The sequence below is a fragment of the Tiliqua scincoides genome, chromosome 9 (assembly GCF_035046505.1).
Source record: "Tiliqua scincoides isolate rTilSci1 chromosome 9, rTilSci1.hap2, whole genome shotgun sequence".
In the NCBI taxonomy this organism is placed as follows: domain Eukaryota; kingdom Metazoa; phylum Chordata; class Lepidosauria; order Squamata; family Scincidae; genus Tiliqua; species Tiliqua scincoides.
In genome coordinates this window covers 46,962,557-46,988,271 of record NC_089829.1, presented here as the reverse complement: position 1 = coordinate 46,988,271, position 25,715 = coordinate 46,962,557, and the positions used below count along the sequence as shown (strand labels likewise).

At 43.7% G+C, this 25,715-nt stretch overlaps 1 protein-coding gene across 2 annotated transcripts in view; it reads left to right on the top strand.

Moving 5' to 3' along the window:
• The window catches only part of LOC136660371 (receptor-interacting serine/threonine-protein kinase 2-like), a 28,742-nt gene extending 6,573 nt beyond the window's left edge, over positions 1 to 22,169 (top strand). The window contains exons 1-12 of one of the 2 annotated variants that reach the window (XM_066637505.1): positions 1,760 to 1,812; positions 3,530 to 3,704; positions 4,268 to 4,421; positions 4,749 to 4,904; positions 9,267 to 9,415; positions 13,095 to 13,144; positions 13,771 to 13,932; positions 14,973 to 15,058; positions 15,814 to 15,882; positions 18,116 to 18,260; positions 19,854 to 20,057; positions 20,933 to 22,169. In XM_066637505.1, the coding sequence (XP_066493602.1) occupies positions 3,553 to 3,704; positions 4,268 to 4,421; positions 4,749 to 4,904; positions 9,267 to 9,415; positions 13,095 to 13,144; positions 13,771 to 13,932; positions 14,973 to 15,058; positions 15,814 to 15,882; positions 18,116 to 18,260; positions 19,854 to 20,057; positions 20,933 to 21,231 (1,626 nt within the window). In that variant the 5' untranslated portion in view covers positions 1,760 to 1,812; positions 3,530 to 3,552 and the 3' untranslated portion in view covers positions 21,232 to 22,169. Of the gene's footprint in view, positions 1 to 1,759; positions 1,813 to 3,529; positions 3,705 to 4,267; positions 4,422 to 4,748; positions 4,905 to 9,266; positions 9,416 to 13,094; positions 13,145 to 13,770; positions 13,933 to 14,972; positions 15,059 to 15,813; positions 15,883 to 18,115; positions 18,261 to 19,853; positions 20,058 to 20,932 lie in introns of those variants that run through there. The other variant, XM_066637504.1, reaches the window with a different exon arrangement.
• Positions 22,170 to 25,715: the final 3,546 nt, after the last annotated feature.

The following is a 25,715-nucleotide window of genomic DNA, read 5'->3' as shown; positions in this document are numbered from 1 at the left end:
GTGTAAATGTATGCAATGGCAGAGCTCAGACCACAATGCTCTTAACCCATTTTTGCCCAGCCCACAGGTGCATACATTTGGTCCCTGTTGCATATATGCAACATTGGGCAGAAATGGTTTAAACTGCAGGAAGAGCAGTGTCAGTATGTCATCCTCGCTATACACATGGGAAGTGTAAACGCATGACAACTAAATGGCCTTATCCATTCCCCTCTTCTTTTTCAAATATGTGAAGAGCCAGAAACTGGTGGGTAGGCAGACAGAGACTCCTCACAACCATCTAACTGCTACTTGAAGCAACTCATGGATGGGCTGGCCCTGTGTGCAGTGCACCCTAGAACATACTGTCCTGGAGCTGAACTTTGCTGTGGTGGGCACTTTCAGTGAAATTTGCTTGCCTGCCACTACTGATCTCTTCTCACTGTTGAATGCCAACACAGCTTTTAGGGAGCTCTGGAGTTCCCATGAATACAGCTTAAAAACCACAGATTTTTTTTCAAAATAAAGTTGTCAGTTTCCACCTGCTTTTCCTACCCTCCTCGGCAATGTCCCTGGGGAGGAATTCTACTTAGACTGCATTGGACTCAATCCTCTAGCAACTTATAGAAGTGTTTCCTTCTATAGCAGGAAAGCGTCTTGGTTTCTTGTTTTCCCTTTCATTGCTCCAGATGAACCTATTACGTTGGTGGTGCACATAATGGCACTCAAGTCTCTATTTTTAGACTTGCCTCTTTTGCATGTTTTGATACCATCTCTTACTCATTGCTGGCAGTGCTGTGTGGGCATTTGTAAACCCTTAGCATGCAACATGCAAATGTCACTGTAGCTCTGATTCACACATCCAACTCTGTGTTCCCAGTCTGTAGCAAGTGATGATTCTTCTTGGTCTCTAACTGGGTTTGACATAATAATAATAATAATAATAATAATAATAATAATAATAATAAACAACTTTATTTCTATCCTTTATTTCTATCCTTCTCCCTAAAGGGACCCAGGGCGGCTTACAACATATTAAAAACAGATAAAAACATATTAAAAACACATTAACAGAAACCATAAAAACAGCAGTCAGATAAATGTCAGAATAAAAAAGAGCATAAAATAGCAGTTCATAGAGGAATCAGGCCTGTAAAAAAAACAACTAAAAGATGTATAAAAGATGTTTAAAAGGCCATGAAGTCAGAAGGCTTGTTTAAACAGCAGGGACTTCAGGTCTCGCCGAAAAGTCTCAAGACAGGGAGCCATTCTCAAGTCAAGGGGAAGGGAGTTCCATAACGTTGGTGCCACTACTGAGAAGGCCCTGTTTCTTGCCGCCGCCCCACATACCTCCTTAGGCGGCGGCACTTGTAAAAAGGCCTTCTCTGATGACCTGAGAGGACGAGCCGGATTGTACGGGAGTAGGCGATCTCTAAGATACCCTGGCCTAAATCAGTATAGGGCTTTAAAGGTCAAAACCAGCACCTTGAATTGGGCCCGGAAACGAATGGGCAGCCAATGTAGCCCCCGGAGAAGTGGACTGACAGAGTCAAACCGCCTAGCTCCAGTGACCACACAGGCTGCCACATTCTGCACTAATTGCAGTTTCCGAACCATCTTCAGGGGCAGCCCCACATAAAGTGCGTTACAATAATCTAACCTCGATGTCACCGTAGCATGGATCACCGTGGCCAGGTCTGCACGATCCAAGTACGGCCACAGCTGGCGCACCAGCCAAAGCTGAGCTAGGCCCCCCTAGCCACAGCCACCACCTGGGAATCCAGGAGCAGCTGCGAGTCCAGGTGGATCCCCAAGCTGCGGACACAAATAATGGTATGTATCTAATGAGCAAGAGATGGCACTCTTGGTCAACATGCTTCTGCAGAACATCTTCAGCTGCTTCAGCAATACTGGAAATTCATATTACATCAGTGAGGGTTCAAACTACACATGACCCTCAGTCATGCATGTAACATTCACCAATGCCTTTTTTAATGAAAAGCAGAAATGGGAGACTGGAATCTTGAATCTAACATCAGCAGTAGAGGGAGTGGCTACTTCTCTTTCCCTTTCAGTCATTTGACCTATCACACACACCTCAGCTGCTTTTCTCCCTCATGGGAAAAAGATGGAGATTCTGAGGGAAATGATTCAGCAGCCTCCCTTCTCTGCTGACACTGCTCCACCCAAAATTCACTTACAGCTGCTGCTTTATTCTCTTCTTGTTTAACCTACAGAGGAACATTAAATGTGTCACTTGGGGACAAATTACATATTATCTTTAAAAGATAATTGGTCCTTGGAGTTCTAAATAGCAGTTACAGCAGTAGAGGGTCTGCCTTAGAACCATGGAGGGGCAGGGAATTTATAATTTCAATCCAACTTGCATCCCCATCTTCCCATATGAATGTTCTTTTCTTGGGAGGTAAACTGCCATTGGTGTTAATGACAGCTTTCCTCCTGGGGCAAACAGGAGCAGCTGTGGGGTGGAGAGGCAGTTGGGAATGCCTTTCCTGTTACCACAGTCCATTTCAAATTGGCATTCCCTGCAGCTTCAATTTAGGAAAAAATAAATAAGCACAGATAAAGTACCTAATGTATGCCAAAAATAACATGCTAAACATGCAGGAGGAGAACCTGATGCTTTGAAGTCCACCTCATTATACGTTACTAAGAGAGGTGGCATCAGGCCCATGCCCTTAAGAAGGCCCACCCAACTGGGCAGACAGGGGGTGAAAGATCAATGCAGGGCATTGCACAGGGATGCCAACAACACTGATTGCTTGTGTAGCACTATGCTGGGTAGGCATGGTCTCTTCTTGGCATTTTTATTATGTGTTCCACTCTCCCCAGGTTCTCCCCCCCCCCCCGTGATACATAACAGATGCAAATGGTTCTCATATCATTTTGGCTTTGCCACACACACACCTTATTATTTTATTTATTTATTTAAAAGATTTATATACTGCTTTTCTGGTACTCAAACAGTGTACAATATAGAAATAAAACATACAAAAAAATCTGAATAAAAAGCAAAATAAAACCATTAAAACTGTTACAAAGTAATCCATACCTTTCTAATGCTACTGACAGAATGGTCTCATGACCATGGTGAGATCAGAAACAATGTGCTGCGGGTTTTAACACTCCTTCCTCCTTCCCATGGATAGTCTCCATTCCTTCTATGGTTTGCTTTTGCTTGATATTACAAGTGTCAATTATGGTCTGAATTAACACTAACTAGGGTTGTCCTCATAACTAGCATGTGAAATTGGTTTGCAAACACTAGTTTCCAGGGAATTTGATTGGCATCAGTGCAGATGTAATATAGTTATACCAAGCAAACCACTGAAAGAAGAGCAAATTCATGTGGAAGGCACTATGTGCAAGACCTATGGTTAAAAGATTGGGGATAGTATGTCTGTGTGGGTCAGAAGAGTAACAAGGGGACTTTGGTGTAGGATGGTTGCAACCTGAGAAGGATGCAGGGTTCATTGTACTGCTGAGTAGCCTGCTGGTGGTAGTGATTAACCTCTCCCTCCTCTTTCAGTTCTCCACAGTACACTTTGCAAAATGTCCCGCATCGTGCCCATCCTTTTTCAGAAGGATCTGGAGAGTGTTGCCCTGACTAGGACAAGATATGGTTTTGGTCTCAAAGCCTTCCATGCTCTTCAGAATAAAGATGTTTCCCTGAAGCTACTGACTACCAAGAATGCAACAGAGAGGTGAATTTCCTGCATGCTTGTTACCTGGATAGGGTCAGTAAATGATGGTAACTTCAGCCTAAGTTTGGTTGAACTTGAAATGAATGAGAGTTGCCCAAGAGCACAATGTTCAACACTGGTTGGTGGCAAATATATACAAAATATCATTATTAGGCTGTGGTATGAGTAGATATGTAGTGGTATAACATTTAGGAGTTATATAGGAGACCCACCAGAACCAGAACCTTGTCACAAATTTTTTTTCATTGCAACAAGGAGCCTACTAATAATAAAAAAAATCTTATGAAACTCCTACTGAGTGAAACTGTTGTGTTTCAGATCGGGGCCTTTCCTAGCCTTATCTGGAGGTGCCAGGGATTGATTCTGAGTCCTTTTGTGTGCAAAAATCATGCAATAGTCCAATGGTAGAACACACCTCTTCTCTGAAGGGCCTCTCTGACCTCAAATATGTGATAGTGGCAGGGATCATAATAGGTCACATCCCAATAACAATTTAACTTCTTTATTTCCAATGAAATGAGAATCATTGCAGAATCAGTAACTGTCATCCTTAAAATTTGCAGAGATTTGAAGATGCTGCTTCAAGAAGTTGCTGACACCCAGTGCATTCAGTCTGTAAGGCTCTTATCACCTATTGGCATCTGCCAATTACAAGGACTCTTCGGGGTGGTCACTGAATGGATGCACAATGGATCTCTGCATGCACTCATTCATGAGGTATATACACAATTGATCTGTTTTCTTTTTGGATTCTTTATTGACTTTCTGATAAAGATTTGGATTGTCTTGTGTATGGGGTGAAGGAGTAAACTTATTCAATTGAGGGATGGAGGAGTGGGAAAAACTTTTCCAATGGGAATATTGCCTTTGTGGGGTATTATTCTTGATGATTTTTTAATCATCAAGATTAAAATCATCAATGTGGTTTTGTTTTAGATATTTTTGTAATTCACCCAAGATTTTGGGATAAGGCAAGGTAGAATACTCAAGCAGTATAGAACTGGGTTAAAGTGAGACAGATGTTCTTGTTGTTCCTTTTTTCAGCATGAACTCTACCCAGAACTGCCTTTTCCTCTGTGTATAAGGATCTTGTCAGATGTAGCAGAGGGCCTACGTTATTTACATCATTTGGAACCTCCCATCCTACACCACAGACTGAAACCTTCCAACATCCTCCTTGATCTAGAATACAGAGCAAAGGTATTTACAGATTCTAGTTTAAGCATTACCTTTCCCTTCATTTGCCTCTGATATAAAGTATGTATTTAATAGCAGTGTAATTTATTGTGTAATTTATTGTGACCCCTGGGGGCTGGGGGCTAAGAATAGGCCCTCAGTTTGGCTGTACTTGTCGTAAGAGGCGACTAAACAGCCACCGGGTAGATGGGACTCGTCAGCCTAGGAAGGCAGCTCATCTAAGAGAAGGAAACTCTGACCTCAAACCTCCACTGCCTTGTGGCTACATCCAGTTCTGGAAAAGGCTTCAGGAGTCAACCTCGAGGCAAAATCAGGAGCCGGAGTCCCTTAGGCAGTTCATGGCTGAACACAGTCACGTTCTGGCAACTCCTGCGACGCCGCTGGAACCAACCGTATTGGCTTCTGCCTTTCCATTGGACCATTCCAGCGACGTGGAGAGGGGGGATTTGCTGCATGGGTAACAGCCTATCATCCATACCTTCTTTACCCAGGCTTCGCGCACTGGAGAGGACACTCCAACTTCGCCATACGGCGTCGGCACAACACGGGAAGCAGCAGTTTACCGGTTATAAGTCTTTGCTCGATTGGCGTAGAGCATGACGCCAGGGGCTGCTTCCGACGGTGGGAGAGATCATTGCATCTCATTGGGCAGCTACCGCCCGCCTTAAGCTGGGCAGTCCCCAGCCAGTAAGGTGTTGCCTCGCCACGGTCCGTTAACCTCATGGGGTGCGTGGGGTTTAGGGTGAAAACCGACAAGCGGATCGACAACTCTGCACCATGCAACAGAAAACAGAAAACTACTGCCCTAAAGCTGGGCACCTGGAACGTTAGGACAATGACACCTGGCTTCTCTGATGACCTGCAAGAAATAGACGACGCACGCAAAACAGCTGTCATCGACATGGAGCTGAGCAGACTGCAGATGGACATCGTCGCCCTTCAAGAGACTAGGCTGCCAGATTCCGGATCTGTCAAGGAGAGAAATTTCTCATTTTTCTGGCAGGGAAAACCACCAAACGAAACCAGGGAACATGGCGTTGGCTTTGCGGTCAGAAATACCCTGCTGAAATCCATCATCCCACCTACTGTGGGAAGTGAAAGAATTTTGTCCCTGCAGCTCCAGTCATCAGCAGGACCTATCACTCTCATCAGTGCTTATGCACCGACTCTGTCGTCTCCAGCAGAAGCCAAAGACAAATTCTATGATGACCTGGCCACCACTGTCAAGAAAATCCCTGTAAAAGAGCCATTGTTCATCCTCGGCGATTTCAATGCTAGAGTTGGTGCTGATAACAGTTCATGGCCCACTTGCTTAGGTCAGTTTGGCACTGGGAGGATGAACGAAAATGGCCAACGCCTGCTAGAGTTTTGCTGTCATCACGGTCTCTGTGTCAGCAACACATTCTTCAACACAAAGCCCCAACATAGAGTCTCTTGGAGACATCCAAGATCAAAGCACTGGCACCAGCTCGACCTGATCCTCACCAGACGCTCCAGCCTTCCCAGCATCAAGATCACACGCAGTTATCATGGTGCTGCCTGCGACACTGACCACTCCCTGGTGTGCAGCAGAGTGAAACTGCAAACAAAGCGACTGTATCACACAAAAAAGGAAGGAAGACCTCGCATTGATACCAGCAAGACCCGGGATCAGAGAAAAGTGGAGGAATTTGCACAAGCGCTTGAGGAATCTCTTCCAGGCCCGGCTGACGCAAATGCATCCAACAGATGGGAACATTTCAAGAATACCGTTTACAACACCGCCTTGTCCATATTCGGCAAGAAGACCAACAAGGCGGCAGACTGGTTTGAAGCCCACTCTGAGGAGTTGACACCAGTCATTGAGGAAAAGAGGAGAGCTCAAGCAGCATACAAGGCCTGTCCCAGTGAGCGCAACCTGCAGGTCCTCCGAACTGCTCGCAGCAAAGTCCAACAGACTGCCAGGAGATGTGCTAACGACTACTGGCTCCAGCTCTGTTCCGAGATACAGATAGCAGCTGACACGGGCAACATCAAGGGGATGTATGATGGTATCAAGCAGGCCCTAGGTCCAACACAGAAGAAAATTGCCCCTCTGAAGTCTGCCACAGGCGAGGTCATCCAGGATCGGGCGCAGCAGATGGAACGCTGGGTGCAGCACTACTCTGAGCTATATTCCAGAGAAAATGTAGTCACCGAAGAAGCACTGAACAACATTGAGTGCCTGCCTGTGCTGGAAGAGCTTGACAGTGAACCAACCCTAGAAGAACTTCACGTGGCCCTGGACTCCCTTGCCTTTGGCAAGGCACCTGGAAAAGACAGCATCCCTGCTGAAGTCCTAAAATGCTGCAAAGAGATCATAGTCACTGAGCTGCATGAAATCCTCTGTCTCTGCTGGAGAGAAGGTGGAGTACCTCAAGACATGAGGGATGCAAACATCATCACGCTGTACAAGAACAAAGGTGACAGGGGTGACTGCAACAACTACCGCGGCATCTCTCTCCTTAGCGTCGTAGGAAAGCTGTTTGCCCGAGTTGTACTAAAGAGGCTCCAGGTACTTGCAGAGAGCGTCTATCCAGAATCGCAGTGTGGATTCCGAGCCAACAGGTCCACCACTGATATGGTATTCTCCCTTAGACAACTGCAGGAGAAATGCAGGGAACAACGACAGCCACTCTTTATAGCCTTCATAGATCTCACGAAGGCTTTCGACCTGGTCAGCAGAGATGGCCTCTTCAAGATTCTCCCCAAGATTGGATGTCCACCCAGGCTCCTCAGCATCATCAGATCTTTCCACAAGGACATGAAGGGCACTGTTGTCTTCGATGGCTCCACATCAGACCCTTTTGACATCCGAAGCGGAGTGAAGCAGGGCTGTGTTCTTGCACCAACCTTGTTTGGGATTTTCTTCGCTGTCCTGCTGAAGCAGGCCTTTGGAACTGCAACAGAAGGCATCTATCTCCGGACCAGATCAGACGGAAAGCTCTTCAACCTCTCCAGACTGAGAGCAAAATCCAAAGTCCAGCTGAAATGTCTGCGTGACTTCCTCTTTGCCGACGATGCAGCTGTCACTACCCACTCTGCCAAAGATCTCCAGCAGCTCATGGATTGTTTTAGCAAGGCCTGCCAAGATTTTGGACTGACAATCAGCCTGAAGAAAACACAGGTCATGGTTCAGGATGTGGACTCACCTCCCTGCATTACAATCTCTGAGCATGAACTGGAGGTTGTCCATGACTTTGTGTACCTTGGCTCAACGATCTCCGACACACATTCTCTCGATACCGAGCTAAACAAGCGCATCGGTAAAGCAGCTACCACATTTTCCAGACTCACAAAGAGAGTCTGGTCCAACAAGAAGCTGACGGAACATACCAAGATCCAGGTCTACAGAGCTTGCGTCCTGAGTACACTTCTGTACTGCAGCGAGTCATGGACTCTTCGCTCACAACAGGAGAGGAAACTGAGCGCTTTCCACATGCGCTGCCTCCGACGCATCCTCGGCATCACCTGGCAGGACAAAGTTCCAAACAACACAGTCCTGGAACGTGCTGGAATCCCTAGCATGTATGCACTGCTGAAACAGAGACGCCTGCGTTGGCTTGGTCATGTCGTGAGAATGGATGATGGCCGGATCCCAAAGGATCTCCTCTATGGAGAACTCGTGCAAGGAAAGCGCCCTACAGGTAGACCACAGCTGCGATACAAGGACATCTGCAAGAGGGATCTGAAGGCCTTAGGGATGGACCTCAACAAGTGGGAAACCCTGGCCTCTGAGCGGCCCGCTTGGAGGCAGGCTGTGCAGCATGGCCTTTCCCAGTTTGAAGAGACACTTTGCCAACAGTCTGAGGCTAAGAGGCAAAGAAGGAAGGCCCATAGCCAGGGAGACAGACCAGGGACAGACTGCACTTGCTCCCGGTGTGGAAGGGATTGTCACTCCCGGATTGGCCTTTTCAGCCACACTAGACGCTGTGCCAGAACCACCTTTCAGAGCGCGATACCATAGTCTTTCGAGACTGAAGGTTGCCAATACAATACACTAATTTATTGTGTACATTGTCACATTGTATTGGCAACCTTCAGTCTCGAAAGACTATGGTATCACGCTCTGAAAGGTGGTTCTGGAACAGCGTCTAGTGTGGCTGAAAAGGCCAATCCGGGAGTGACAATTCCTTCCACACCGGGAGCAAGTGCAGTCTGTCCCTGGTCTGTCTACCTGGCTATGGGCCTTCCTTCTTTGCCTCTTTGCCTCAGACTGCTGGCCAAGTGTCTCTTCAAACTGGGAAAGGCCATGCTGCACAGCCTGCCTCCAAGCGGACCGCTCAGAGGCCACATATCTTTGTCACATATCTAATTTCTTATGGTGCATTTTCTTCCTTCTTGCAGATATCAGATTATGGACTGACCACCTGGAGAAGGCAGCAACTACAATCTGTCCTGCAGAGCTGTAACAACAGAAGTTGCTGGGATTTGCTTTATCTCTCCCCTGAAATACTCCAAGGAGGCAGTTTCTCAAGAGAAGGCGACATTTACAGGTGAGTTTTTCTTTTGGAAATCCGAATCTCAGCTGCTACTCTGCCTGAATATGAAACTGCCTTGTACTAAGTCAGACAACAGATCCATTGAGCCCTAGCTGCCAGCAGGGCTTTCTCAGCTCTGCTATCTGAGATGGATTGAATCTGGATCTGGAACCTTAGCGTGCATAGCACTTGCTCTCTCACTGAGCTGTCTTCTCTCCATGTCTTCTGGGTAGACCAAATTAATTGCATTTTTTTCTCATGTTCATTCTGGAAAAGCAGTAGACTCCTTTCAATCTTTCTTTTGAGGGGATCCTACTGGAAGTACGTTCATATCTCAACCCCTCCCCCCATTTATGACTTCATAGCATCTGAGTACTTGCTCATTCTTCACACTAGCCGATGGTGACTTTTTAGAATCTGACTATCTGACCAAGGTTGGTTTATTATTCTGATCCCCGAAGGTATGTCTGCAAATCCACTCACTAACTGTCCCTAATATAGCACAAATGTTTACAGATACTAGTTCAAATTAAGTAAACTAAGTTTTAAAGAAAGATGGCTGTGTGTATTTGTTCTTGCTCAGCTCTCTTTAAAAATGCAAGGCCTTCTTGTTTCTTCAGGTCTTTGGAAGTCACATCAACATATCCAAACACTGGGTCAGTTTTGCTGTTGAGGCTGATTTGTGTCTGTAGTTTTCCTGTCTGCGGTTTTACAACTGGCTTTTAGGACTTCATTGCTTGGGCTGTCAGTTTATATTTTTAAAGCTACTTCAAGTAACAAGTAAGACAGAATTTTGAAATGAAAAATCAATCCAGTTTTCATTTTCTTCTATAGAACTAGATCAGCTCAAATGTAGCAACCCCTGTGGATTAGTTTGCAGATCACAGCAGTGTTTTGCATAATATATCATGATATAATTTCTCAGTATTAAATATTTGTGAAAGTACACATTGAAGAACCTATTCACTTTTAAGAAGTGGTTTGGCATCCTTTCCCAAGTTTTGGTGCATATTTCTTCCTCTGGATAAAGATGAATCTAGATCTACTGAATTTATTCTTTCTATCACATTTTGTCTTTGTTTCTGAGGACTGTTAACATGGGAAGAGTCAACCTGCTTTTTTTTCTTGACTGCAGAGACCCATTTTTACAAAATGGAAGAAGTCCTAAACTAGAGGGATCTGATCTGACCCACTGCTTTGGAAGAGTCATGTCTCCAACCCAGTCAGAATAAAAATATTGTCCAGGAGGAGAAATACTACTTGATTACTATAGTAGTCATGTAACTGAAGTTTATAATTATCTGGTTTGGGACTGATAGAGATTTTAGAGGGTTAACTTATCTTCTCTAGTTTGAGAAAAATAACTGAAATTGGAGGCAAGAGAATGACTGTTGTTCCTCTCAAAAACAGGATAGGAGGGTCATTATGTCAAAGTGACCTAAAGAAATGATTGGCAGAACATGTAGATCATAACTTTCCCAAAGGGAAATTCCAGGATCTTGTATAATTATAATTATTATTATTATACTTTATTTTTACCCCGCCTTTCTCCCCGAAGGGACTCAAGGCGGCTTACAAAACAAGGTTAAAACAAGTTAAAAACATGATTTAAAAGCAGATAAAAACATAACATATCATAAAAACAGTAGTCAGATAAAAACTAATCAGGAAAGAGCATAGAGCAGGAAATTAGAAAAGGATCAGGCCTGTGAGCAGATGTTAAAAAATGTTAAGAGATGTTAAAAAGATGTTTAAAAGGCCAGGAACTCAGAAGGCTTGTCTAAACAGAAGGGTCTTCAGGCCTCGCCGGAAAGTTACAAGAGAGGGAGCCGCTCTTAAGTCAAGGGGAAGGGAATTCCATAGCGTTGCTGCCACTACTGAGAAGGCCCTATTTCTTGCCTCCGCCCCATGTACCTCCCTAGGCGGCAGCACTTGTAGAAAGGCCTTCTCTGATGACCTAACAGGACGAGCTGGATTGTATGGGAGTAGGCGATCTCTAAGATACCCTGGCCCAAAGCAGTATAGGGCTTTAAAGGTCAAAACTAGCACCTTGAATTGGGCCCAGAAACGAATGGGCAGTGCAGCCGCTGGAGAAGCGGACTGACAGAGTCAAACCGCCTACCTCCAGTAACCATGCGGGCCGCCGCATTCTGCACTAGTTGCAGTTTCCGAATTGTCTTCAAGGGCAGCCCCACATAGTTACAGTAATCTAACCTCGATGTCACCGTAGCATGGATCACCGTGGTCAGGTCTGCACGATCCAAGTACAGCCGCAGCTGGCGCACCAGCCGAAGCTGAGCAAAGGCCCCCCTAGCCACAGCCACCACCTGGGAATCCAGGAGCAGCTGCAAGTCCTGGTGGACCCCCAAGCTGCGGACTTGCTCCTTCCGGCGGAGTGCAACCCCATTCAGTGCAAGCCGATACTCCAGCACCTGCATTGAGGGTTTCCGAACCAGGAGAGCCTCTGTCTTATCTGGATTTAATTTCAGCTTGTTAGCCCCCATCCAGATCCTCACTGCCTCCAGACAGCGCTCCAGGACTTCAACCGCCACCCTGGAGTCTGGAGGAAAGGAGAGATACTGTGTGTTCCTCCTGGTCTCCTGGAGGGGCCTGATGGAGGAGGCCCTGTACCACATGGAACAGCTCTGCCAGACGGTTCTCAGCAGACGCAATGGTAGCAGAGAAGATCTCTTCGCTGCTACCACCGCCATGGAGTAGGCTCTGTAATGAGCTCTACTCCATGTCTGATTGGATTAATCACAAGTTTTCTGCCACCGTCGCTCTAGACGCCTGCCCTGCCGCTTCATCATTCGCAGTTCCTCAGTGAACCAAGGAGCCGCTCCGAGTCTGTGACGTGGCAGAGGTTGCTCCAGAGCAATCTCATCCACTGCCCTGGTCATTTCCCCATTCCAGAGGTCAACCAGGGCCAGTCTTGGCAGTTGGAAAATCCCCCAGAGCGCTCAGGAAACCTTCAGGATAACCAAAGTTGTGGGCCAGGAATATTTTGGGATGCAGGGCAGAATGACCACCTAATTAGAGCTGGGACCATGCACCAAACGTGTCATAATAGGCCCAATAAGGAGGTGGAAGTGACATACAGTGTCACATGGGTAACTTGTTTATTCCACGTTATTTAATATGATTTTCTAGGTGTGGTTCTTTGAGAAAAAAGATGGGAAACTGGGGTGAGCATTTGTATCCAACCTGAATCAATTGGCTTGTGTAATTGTGTAATTCACTTACTATTGTAGAAATAAAGCCTCCAAACCCTTTTTAAAGGTCTGTGACTGTTTGGCATTGCTTCAGTAAAAAGAATCTGGAAATCTTTCCAACAGGACACAAATGTTTGATCATTACAAATGAAATGTCCTTTCCCTGACAAGTTTTTCCATTGCTTAAAATGAGATTATGCAGTGTCTACTTCATATGAAGCTTTCATATAGACCTGCAGTGTTTCCTTTTCCCCAGGGCTCTGGGGCTTCTCTAGGTTTGCCCACCATTTTCTGGAGCTTTTAAAAATCACCATATAGGGTTATATAATAACATTTATAATTGCTGAACCAATTTTGAATTGAGCCAAAGAGTTCATCCATTGCTGTGGATTGTGGATTTTTTTAGATGTTTTTGAAATTATGAGTTGAGAGAACATGGATTCCGGAATAATACATGCTTTTCTCTGTATGTTTGTGCCTAGTTTCGGAATGGTGTGTTGGGAAATCCTAAGCAGACAGACGCCACTGAAAGGTAGGCATCTGTGTTCAAAGTTTGTGTTGTCTTTTCCCTCAGTTTCCCCCTAACATAGTTTGTGTCCATGAGAATTCTGTGTTTAACACCCTCCTCTCTGACTTGGTTCTTTCTGCTGCATATTTTTCCTTATGCCTATCATACAAAGGAACATTTTAGAAATAAAGGAAGTTGCCAGACTGAGTCAGACCTCTGCATAAGCATTATCCATAGTGTTATCTGATGCATCTACAAGTAACTCATGCCTGCTACCAACAATTGAAGAATCTGGATGGAAAATAATAAAATTGCTGTTGATTTCAGTTTTATGTGGCCATGAGCATGTTCTTTTGATCATCTACAGAAGTCACTAAGGGTGCAATCCTAACCCCTTATTTTCCAGCACTGGCATAGCGGTGTCAATGGGACGTGCTGCATCCTGCAGTTGGGTGTCACTCACAGAGTCCTCCTCAAAGTAAGGGAATGTTTGTTCCCTTACCTCAGAGCTGCATTTCCCTTATGTCAGTGCTGGAAAGCACTGACATAAGGGGTTAGGATTGCACCCCTAATGTGCCACTACAGATGATAGTTTGACAAAAGCCCTGCTGTGACTGCTGTAAAGAGATATTTTTCTTTTTCTTCTGCAGGCGCTAAGACTTTGCTGAAAGCTGTGATGGGAGTCTGCAGCGGGATGCGGCCTGGGATTGAACCAGAATATATACCCAACAGTCTGCCTTATCGAAACAAGCTTCTACAGCTCACCATCCTTTGCTGGCATCAAGAACCTGGTTACCGGCCACATGCTGAAGGTAACATTTATAAAGTGCTCACCTCTGAAACAATCTTTGGATGCCCTTTCATATATCAAATTTGAAAAGAAATGCAACTCTTTGGAGAAGGACAAAATACAATGAAGCATCATCTTTGTGAATTTGAAGGAGCACCTCAACCAAACAGTCCTCCTCATGTAATCAGATCTGAAGAAGATTGTTCTGGATGTGGTCATTTAGGCCTAACTCTTACTAGTTCAGGGCTCTAACTCAGTGGTGGGGCACATGTATAAAAAAGGTCCTAAGTTCAGTAACTTCAAATAGGGCTGAGGAAGACCCTTGTCTGAAATCTTAGAGAGTGAATCCTAGTCACTGCTGACAATATGAGCGAGATGGACTAATGGTCTGCCTTGGTAGAAGGCAGCTTCTTATGTTCCTGAGCTAGTAAATCTGTTTCTGTGCTATACCACTTCACATGCTTTTTTGAGTCTTAGGACTCATCCATAAAATGTTTCTAGTTGAGGTAAGTAATCAGTTAGGCACTATTCAATAAAATGCAATAACGATGCATCTCCATCACATTTCAGACCCCCTTTATGTGCTCCCACACTGGCCTGTGTACATGGAAAAGGTCCTTCTACTCACATGGTTCATTTTTGACTATGCAAACAACACATCAGAAACTTCACTGCTTGCACCGAATGTAAACATGGTACATAGGAAGCTGCTTTATACCAAATCTGATCCTTGGCATATGTAGTTCAGAATCATCTACACTGACTGGCAATGGTTCTCCAAGGTTTTGCACATGGGTCTTTCCCAGCTCTACTAGGAGATGCCAGGGATTGAACTTGGAAACTTCTACATACAGAGCAGGTGCTGTATGCCTCAGGTACAGCTGCTCCCCTGATAAGCTATTGGTGGCAACAATACCCTTGTGGGTGATATATGTTAAGGGGGCCTTAGATGCTAAATGGTCAGATGTGGCAAGAGAAATGAACACTATCTATTGAAAAATTCTGTGCTATGATCAAATAAATACATAAGTAAACATTGTTGGTGTATTTTTCCTTCTCCAGAATGCACAGAGCTGCTGCAAGACATTCTTGGCACATTTAGGAAGGAGATGATTTCTGATGCAATATACGGTCTGATTCATGCAAAGGTGAGTTGTACCCGATTAGTGTTTTGGTGCCTACAGTGTCTTACCTTTGATCTCCTTCAAAGTCACAAAAAATTGGTTGAAAATGCTATGATTATTTACTAGAGTTGTACAACAGTTTTTGTTTTTTTTAAACTTTCACAAAGCAATGTGAAAATTTCCATGCTGTGACATGAAGGTGCCTTCCATGTGTTTAGAAGCTTGCAGAAGAACATTTCATACTACTGAAAAGATGACTCAAGTGCAGAATGGGATACAGCTAGCAGATACTTCAATACAAACCAAGACGTATTTTTTCTGGGGTTAGACTTAACCTGATCCAGGAAGTGGCCTGCTGAAATGGGCACAGGTCTGAGTGCACATCAATAGAGGATAGAAAGGCTTCAGTGGGGCAGGGGCAAGACATTGGCCCACTGACCAGATCATGCCTGTGCATGACAGTCCAATGAGACACAGCAAGCTTTCCCACACCCCAGAAGAGAAGACTTTGCCTGGAATTTTCTAACTTAAAAGGGACATGGTTGTTTTCAATAGCAGACCTGGGGCTATGCACACTCTTTGCTGTTACAACTTTGTAAATCTCCTCAACCTTCCACTACTTAAAGAAGCTTTCTGCATCCAGCTGTAATGAATGCTATTGGAGATTCTGTAGGTTCTCATAAGAGTCATGTTTGGCTAGTCTCGCTTTAATTTTATTGTCCTGTAAAGGAGTGCAAGGTGAAGTGTGCTTTTCTTAATACTGTGCTTGTCTTTTTCAGGACTGTGCAATAGCTGCTGCCAAAGGCCCTGTTGATCATACTTTGAAGACAGATATGCAGAATTTGGAGGTAAGCAGATTCAGTTTGCTCATAATCTTTTGAAGCACCAAGGCCTGCTCTCACTTAAGACAAAGATTGCTTCCCTCTTAAGAATGTTATTGTTGTATCCATGAAATGAATTGCACTTGTGCACTTTTTCTGGTTGCTTGTCTTCAGGTACCTCACTATAAGAATGTGAGGCTTGCATTGGCTTTAGTGCAAAACAGATGAAATAGGGATCAATTCATTGATGTTCCACATACTTCACAGGATCTTGAGGAAGTGGGCTGCCTCTGACCTGAATCTTATTGTGTCAGAATGCAAAAATAATTTTATAACCCGTTTCTTAATTTTCAAATACAAAGAGGAAAAGCAGGAGGGAAAACCTGCAGAGCTGCTGCCAATCTGTGTTGACAATACTGACCTAGATAGACCAATAGCCTGTTTTAATATAAGGCATCTTTCTGACCAAATGAGGCATCTTTCTGACCAAATGAGGAAACATTGGGGTGGGTGCGTGTGTGCGCGCACGCACACACCTCATTGGAGGCAGAAAAGCATGATAGAAATACCTGGATATATATATTGCAATGAAGATGGAAATAAAAATGTTTCTCAGTAGTACATATTCATAATAAGCAGCTCCGTCTTGCTTAAAATAAGATATTAGTTAATTTTAAATTATTCCAAATTAATCCTTAATAAAAGGATAATTTTTTAAGGGCTTGTTCTAACTTTTGTACATGTATTGCTGGGGTTGTGGCAACATTTAGGCACCTCATGTATATGTATACAATGTGCATGACCCTTTCCTTTTGAGAAATGGAAGAAGATTGTGCAAATGTATTCAACTGCAGCTTGCATAACCCCATTATGCGTGTCTGTGGAGGGTGCAAGTACATAAGAACATAAGTATTCATGATCTCTGACCACAACCAATGTGGGGCCATTTGGGCAGGTTTGGGAACTGTCCTTGGATTTCCAGTGGTTGCCATTACTAATTTAATTAAGCATTTCTGCCCAACATTGCATATACAAAACAGGGATCAAACGTGTACACCTGTGGGCTGGAAATGGGTTTTAACAAAAGGCAAACAAATTTGCAATGTCTTCTCAAGAGAAAAGGGTCGTGCACATTGCATACATATACATGAGGTGCCTAAATGTTGCCACAACCCCAGCAATACATACTTGCCGGTTTCCCCAGCAGCCCAGAGTATATTGAATGGATGAAATGGGCAGTGACTTAATAATTTAGTAATAATAGTAATAAATAATAATAGTTTATTATTAATACTTTAATAATTTAGTAATTATTAAAGTATTAAACTAAATAATAATTTAGTAATAATAGTAATAGTAATAATTTAGTAATAATTTAGCATGTTTTCCCTAGAACATCTTGATTTTGTTATTGAAATGCCATGTGCTCACTTTGCAAAGAGGCACCTTTTAAGGGATGGTCCTTTTATATTTAAGAGAGGGAAGCAACTGTCTCTCTTCAATCCAGCAGAGAATCTTTTCCAGTGATCATTTCCTCATATCTCCCTTTTGACTTTTTAAGATGGTGATCCCTTTTGGGACAGGAACTATTTTCTTTCACTATCCAAACTGCATTGTGAACTTTGTTGAAAAGTGGTATTTAAATATTATAAAAACAATAACCAGCATGTAAATAAAATTTGCCATTTTGGATTAAAGAATTTGTCAATACTAGGATCATTTTTTCAGTTTTGCAGGAGTTAGCTTCCATGTTCATGTTAGTGTTGATAGAGAAGGTAGTCTATAGTATTACTATTGAGACACTGCTATTTAGCATAAGTTTTCTTCATTCTAAGGGTGCAGTGTGTGTATGCATGTGTGTCAGTTAACCAGGAAGTTCTTGCACAATCCCTTAAAACTGAATGGTGCAGTTATGCCTCTCTCTCCCTTCCCTTCAATGGAACTTGAGCAGAAGAGATAAGGAGTGAATTGCATCAGGGGTCTTCCTGGGCATTTTCAAATATTTGAGTGTTTAAAGAAAGAAATATGTCATCAAATATTAAAAGGAATGTATATTTTATTTGCAAGAAATTATCACAGGCAGTGTTTTACCTGGAAATATCAAATATGGGATACATTCTGTTCTGATCTTCAAATATCATTCTGATGTTTGTACTATCAGTGGAAGCATAATTATTGTGCTGTTTCAATTTGTACAGTGCCCTGAATATTACAGTACACTTTGATTAATATTTGAAATGATCATTTATCTTTATTGTAGGTAATCTGTCCTCAGAACTACAAGCCCAACAAGACAGTTACGCTAAAAGCACAGAGCTTGACTAGTGCTGCAGGTGAGCCAGAGAAGGATGTTAAACAAAAGATGCTTGCTGAGAATATTCCTGACAACACAGCATCTGAAAGAGGTAGTGCAATCCTTTACATTGGTGATTTCCAAACTTGAATGCCTGACAACTTAATATCATTTTGTTCATGTACTTGCCACAGTTCACTCTTTTTTTTGCACATGCCCAATTGTGCCCAAGAAGTCTTCACGAGAGACTTCAAAGTAATTGTTTTTATTTTTTGAATTGTCTCTGTTATGTCACACTGATACGTCTTCTGCATCTTTAGAATGCTAACATTTTGGATGCACAAACATCACCATAGTTGTGCACTGTAAGTCATTCCTCCCTAGAAAAGGAGCCTAGCCACATGACTTTATGGCAATTGCTTTCCATAACACAACATACACTGTGGACTCCTTTTAGTTTGGAATGACATATTACAGGGCAAATATAGAATGTCCAGTTCTCCCTTTGCCTCAAAGCATTAATGAAGGAGAGGGCATTTGCTGGTGAGAACTAATTGTTTCAGGAACAATTCCACCACTGAGCCCAGTGCATGGCTGCTCTCTGGTGGTACAATTGGGGGAATTACAGCCCAATCCCAAGCTGCCCAGTGCAAAAGGCTGCAGCAGTGCCAAAAATAGCTGCTGCTGCATCCTGAGTGCACCAGGCAGCTGCTGGCAGCTCCTCGGGTAAGAAAAGTAGCCCCACAATGGGGCTACTCAGCTCTGCACTGGCTATTTAGCTGACACAGTGTAAATACACCTTGTGTCGGGCCGCAAGGCTCTTCCACCCCACTCCCTCCCCAGCACACCTTTCTCCCACTTCCCCCACCCCAGAATACCTTCTCCATGCCTCCACTTATCTCTCCGCTGCATGGTGCTTCTAATGGAGTGCTGGGTGGAGGTCTGCCAGCCTCTGACTGATGCTGGCCCAACGCAGGGTCATGCTGGGCTGGTACTAACAGTCGCAGAGGTGCATTATGGCACATCTGCAACAGTGTGTGCTGGTGGTGAGCTGGCACGCATTCTACAGGATTGTGTAGTTGGAGATTATACTGCAGGGTGCACATCTTCTGCCTCTGCAGTTAGACAGATTTTATAAAATGAGTTAAGATAATAGGCCAGGTAGGCAGCCAGAAAATATTTATCTCACTTAGCTATAAACAAAAGGATGAGTTTCAAATGCAACATCTTTCCTCTGGTTGACCAACCTCTGTCTGCTTCTCTTTACTTGGCTTTGGGGATCTGAGGAAAAAGACTTGTCAGCAGAGGTAAATCCAATCAAAATCTAGGTATGCAGCCAAATTCTAGATGTGGCTATCTAACTAGCTTGTCCCTCTGCCATATTTTTCTAAATAGAATACTAAAATGGCAACAGGATTTGAAGCAAATCTGAACAAACAACCCTAGGCTTGAAGGTGATCTTAGAGCCATTTGACATTTTGTGTGTTTTTAAAGCATATGCAGAAAGGTGCTTGGCCACAAGTACTACATCTTTGTAAAACTGTAAAAGGAACAAGCTGTACCCATAAAACCTCTCTAGAGTTTGTCCAATTAATAGGCATCTTATTTTGAAACATTTGAGGATTTTTTTTCCCCACAGCACATATGATAGAAATAGCCTGGGAATGCTTTGCTAAAATTTCATTTTTTGAACTCCACTCTGCAGGACCTCCATTTGGTGGCAGCAAAGGATCAAATCCTCTGAATTCTATAACCACCACTCCAAGTCAAAGCAGGAAAGGCACCATTCCAAATTATAGAGGATCAGAAGGTGGGCAGCAGAAGGTGACTCAACCATTAGTCCATGGACCTAATCACAACACATCCTGCAGCAACTTTCTCAGTATTTGGCCTGACCACACATTAACAGGTGAGATTTAAAAAGTGTAAGGATGTTTTGGGGAAGAGGAAAACCTGAATCCAGCTTTTGAGAATCCACTTAAAATGTCAGCCATTTCTAAAGAGGCAGCAACATTAGCAGTGCAGGTGCCAGGTTGCAGAGGGCATTGGGGCATAGCTCTGCATTGGGCAAGGAACTTCAGCTTAACCTTTCTGTGCTTTGCTAGATATTAGGGGTATGTACATTTCAACTTCATAGTGTTATTTTTAAATGAGACAGAGTTGTCAATTCATCCAATTAAATGTAAAAGTGTGACATTGTGTAGAAGAATATTGTTCAATGGATGGGGATGCAACTATACAGAGGAGGTCCCTGAGGTCTCTGTTCATATCCAGTGTGAATTCCTAAGCCTACTTTCCTTCAGCTCAAACTCTCCTGGGAGTATAAATGGAGGACCAAAAAAGCACTTGTGTTAGCTGTGACAAGTAGCTGTTGTGGTGGTTTTGCCAGTTTAAACTGTTTCATTCTTACCCACTGACTTTAATTAGGGGTTAACTGCCTTGGTAGAGGGTAGGTTCCTGCATTCAAAATGTTGGGTTTTATTAAAATAGCACAGAATGCAATCATGACTCTATCTAGGATCCATCTAGGATCCAACTTTGTACTACCTACTGGGGCTGCAACAACTCTCCAAATGCTGCAGGACAGCCATCCCATTTCTTATAGGGAAATACAGGGAGTAAAGCAGCATTGGTTAGGAGTGAAAGTTGTATGCATACTGTCACCCAACTATATTTTAGTGGGGATGGCTGTAACCCAACTATATATCCCCAACTATAAATGTGGGCAGCGTTTTATGGAAATAGGAAAAATAAAAGTATTTATTGTCATCCTCTTTGCTCCAGGTCCTTACTTCAAAGAGCGCTGCTGTGCCATCTTAACTTACTCACGAGCAACCATCTTGGGCCGTATGACAGAAGGGCGCCTGAACAATCTCTTGGATATCTTGCGTTCCCAAAGGCTATTATCCAGGATGGACTATGAAACTATCACTTCATTCCCTACCTTGACAAGCCGGGCACGTGCTTTGCTGGACACTTGCCTTGAACTTGGGGAAGAGGCTGCCCAGACTGTGGTAGCCGTTCTGTCTGCCAACAAACACAGTCCTTTGGCACAAGGGATACCAGAAAATGCAGTGAATTAAGGCCATTTATCACAGCATTTTTTTAAAAGAAAAGTGTCTCTGTTAACTGGTAATCTGCAATGGCATTGATTCATGTGCTTTCATTACCAACTCTCATGGATGAGAGTCCAGCACAGCTTCTGCTTCTGATTTTTGGTCCTTTTAAAGATGACACAAGAGTTGGATTTAAAGATCAAATTGCCTCAGTCTGCAGCAGTAACACCAGAGCCCTTTTAATAATAGCAGTCACTGAGTTGGACGTCTGTTGGAATTGTGATAAAGTTGAAGTCAAGTGTTGGCTCTTAACTTCCTTGTTCTTACTTGAAGTGAACAGATTGTGACACCCTTGTTTGAGAAGAGGGAATTGCCAGGACTTGGCAGATCGGAAGGAAAAGTCATTTTAGGGCAGGGTTGCCCCAGTGAAGCAGCAAGAAAAGGCCTTTGCGGTGAGCAGACTTTAAGAGCAACACGAGTGAGCTGTGTCACCACAGTAGGAACTCCATTTAAAATGAAATGTTAATTGCTAAACTTTCAGGAGAATTTCCAAGCAATCAGTTGAGGCATGTAGTCATTTTTCATTAGCAAATTACTGCTACTGTTGCTTGCAATTTAGGCACTGTAAATTCAGTGCAGAAAATTTATTTATGCAGAAAGCGGGTACACAGTATCCACTGAAATGAGTAGTGGGCATTACTTTGGCTGTGTGCAATGGCCCAATACTCAAATGTGCAACATGGGAAACTTCTCTGAATTGTTATGTGACTGGTTTGCACCATGTATGAAATATAAAAATGGGGACGTTGTGTGTGAGATTGTGCCAGAAATTTTCACTTGTTAAAAATATATAAATATAAATAGTTTGGACATAGGCCTTAACAAATCTATGTGAACATATAAACGAAGTACACAATTAATGACAAGAATTGTGACAGAATTGAATAAAAGTGTATATAAAAATACTACTTAATATAGTTGCTTTTTTTCTTTTCAATACTTTAGTTTTTTAATTTAATTTTATGGCAAAATGCAACATAATTACATAAAAATAGTTTAGTTTAACCCGTATTTTAAGGATAAAAACTAGAGATAATCTGAAACACAGCTCCCATCTTCTCCACCATATTACCCCTATTCAGGGCAGAATCTGTCTTTGTGTGGAGATGAACACATAAAAACAGCCCCGCTGAATCAAGCCATAGGCTAATCTAGTCCAGCTTCCTGTATCTCACAGTGGCTCACCAAATGCCTCAGGGAACACACCAGACAACAAGAGACCTGCATTCTGGTGCCATTCCTTACATCTGGCATGCTGAGGTAACCCACTTCTAAAATCATGAGGTTATGCATAAACATCATGGCTTGTAACTTTTAATGGACTTTTCCTGAAGGCTTCTTTAGAGTGCGGTGATGACTCTCATGCTTAACCCTGTCCGCTGCATTAAAAACATTTGTTTTCAGCAACAAATGCTGAACTAGGGGAGTTTCTCCACTAACTGAAACTGTGAAATATTCCAAGATTCATATACTGTATAGGGAGAAACTCTTCCCATTTTCAGCATTTGTCATGGAGAGACAAGTACCTAAATATCTTATCTGGCATAAATGGGGAAGTTTACAATTTAAGGGCTGGCCTGAGAAACTCAACTTAGTGGCAGCTGCCATTTTTTTCCAGAATTGCTGTCTGAATGACCAGCAAGCAGAGGCTTGCCGTAAGCTATACAAATGAAGACACCAAGTGTAACCACCACAAAGGGGTAAGCTGCCCCCGCAAACATTTACAATAAATTTTTCAAGAATTTCTCCCTTGCCCAAATTGCCTTGTTTCATTATGAAATCCTTCAGCACTTTCAAATTTCACCAAACCTGCTTCTAAGAGAATTTTCAGATAAGTTTTTCAACAAAATAAAACAAAAACGCTTGTCCTTTTAGTAGAGATTCTGGCAAACAATGCACAAGCTTTCCTTGTAAAGATCTCTATAACACATTTCAACACTGAATACTGTATATACAGTGGTTTAGAAAAGGATGCCCTTGCATTTTTTCAATAACCATGTGTTAATAAGAGCATTTGGGAAAAGGTGAAAGCCCTCTTAAGGTGAAGCTTAGAAAACCACAGTGTCAGAAATTTAGAGACAGCAGATTGCGGATGAAGTTCACATGGGAAATCAAGAGTTTGTGCACTACCAGCCTGCAATGAAATAATATTTTGTCCTATAAGGATTTAAATTGTAGCATGAGTAAATACTGTACTTAATTCCATGGACCCACCAGCAACAACAGAAAAATGGGGTCTCTTTTCCTTGTTTTTGCAGACATTTCCCAGTTTTGTTTGTATTGTTCAGTCTTCAGTACATGTCTCTATACACATGAACTGCCCAATTCAATTCAGTGGAGATAGTAGAACTGTTTACATATTAGTTGGTATGAGTGAAATGTCCAGAGTGAAGAGTCCAGATCTGAAACTTTTCCCAAGTTCTGGAGCATAGGTTGAAGGCATAATAATACAGCGGTTTTGCTGCAGCTAAGCAGATCTATGCCTGATCAGTGCCTGGATGGGAAACTGACACCATGTGCCACCTTAAAATTATGTGGAAGAAGGAAGGTGAGATATATATAGAATAAATCAATGTTTTGTTCAGAGTCAGACTGATTTACATTTGATAACTACCTAGCACTGGGACATTTTGCACTTCATCAGGAAAAGCTGCACAGTCCAATCCTGAGCTGCCTGGAGCTGCGGGACCCGGCGGCTCCACGGAAGGCTCCCGCCGGATCCAGTGCCTCCCGTGCTACCACGGGAGGCTCCTCAGGAGAAGGGGACGTTCGTCCCTGTCGTGAATATGTACAGTTTAGGCCTAGTAGCATGTAGAGCCTGAACCAAACTAACCAGGAACAGAGAAGTGGCTTGCAGTTCCTAGCTGCAAGGGTGTGAGTAACAACAGCCAATGAAATTAACAACTCAATGGAAGGTAATAATGTAGCACCTATGCAGACAGAAAGGCACTCATCAAGGATGGAATGCAGCTGTGGATCTCCAGTGGGGAGGGGGAGAACTAAGAGGGCTAGCATCCAGCCCCACTTCGGGAAGTTTCTGTCCCCGAGAGCTTCTGATTGGACAGTTTAAATAAGTACAGAGTCACCTCCATCCTGTTAGCCTGAAAAGTATAAGAACAAAGCCCAAGGGGTGTGTCTGGGTCTTTGGTGGAAAAGGTTGTGGGTGCAACATCCTGCAGGTGGAGAGCCTGGTCCACCAGGGCCATGTGGCCTCAGAGGTAACCTGGGGCTGAAAGATCTACAAAAGAAAGCTGACCCAGGTGAGAGTTAGGGAATAATAGAGATAGCTTTGTTATTTTAATGCTGATATGTTTCTTAGATGTTTTATGCCTCTAGTATTTGCTGCCTTTTGTAACTTTATGTAACCCTCTGTACTTAATGAAGTAAAAATCCTTTTATTAAGTTGTTTCATTGTCTGTTGGGGACAAAGGTTCAGAATCCTGCCTAGCCATTCAGCAAGCTACCAAATACTCATTGAGGACTAGTAACTTGAGGACTGAGGCTTTAATTAAAGAAAGTGCTCAGGGCCTCCAAGGGATAGGATTAAGCCTAGAGGGTCTCAGTGTCCCTGGACTGAGACACTGGCACAAACAGGGTGGTGGCAGTACTACTGAACAGGGGTCCTTGAGGGCTCTAGGATTCGAGAACCAAGAACTCTGAGCACCCCAAACCTCTGGAGTTTACAACAGTCCCCTTCCCCCGAGTAAGGGAAGCAGTCCCGCAATGGGACTACTCACTTTAGCAACAACTGTTTGGTGAAGGCACTCGTGTAGGACGCGCAGCCCTACCCGAGTGCCTTGGATCCTGTGGAGCTTGGCTCCTTGGATCCACCTCTCCCCTGCCCCTGACACCCCTCCCCCACGCCCCCAGCCAAGCCTCCCCCCTCCTGGAACGCCTCCCCCATGCCCCCATCTCCCGTTCCGCAGCCCAGAGGTCACGGAGACCGGCGGGCTGTGGAACCCAGGCAACCGCCGCGCGCTGGCTCAGCACCAGCTGGTGCTGAGCCAGCTCCGGCAGGAGTCTGGCGGTAAGCCCCGCAAATGTGCCTTATGGCACGTTTGCGACTGTGGTCCACGCCACAGAGGTGCGGCATGGACCACAGGATCGGGTTCTGAGTCACTAAATTTCTGTGTGCCAAAGGAAAAGTTGGCCATCCTACTAGTAGGCAGGGGGTGCTCTACTAGTGCATTGCAGCTTTGCCTGTAAGACATCACTAGAGCATATTATGTAGCAGAATAGATTTGCAAAATGTGCATCTATTCCTCAAATATATCATTCCAGTTTTATTATTCTAATTTCTTTCAGGGCAATTAGACACCATTCATCATTCTACTGCCAAACTTTAACCTATCTGCTACCATCAAGGTGAAACTTCTCAGGTTATGAAGACTGCACACATTGCTATCACAGATGGGGTTCAACATATATGCACTGTGAAACTGCAGCCAATT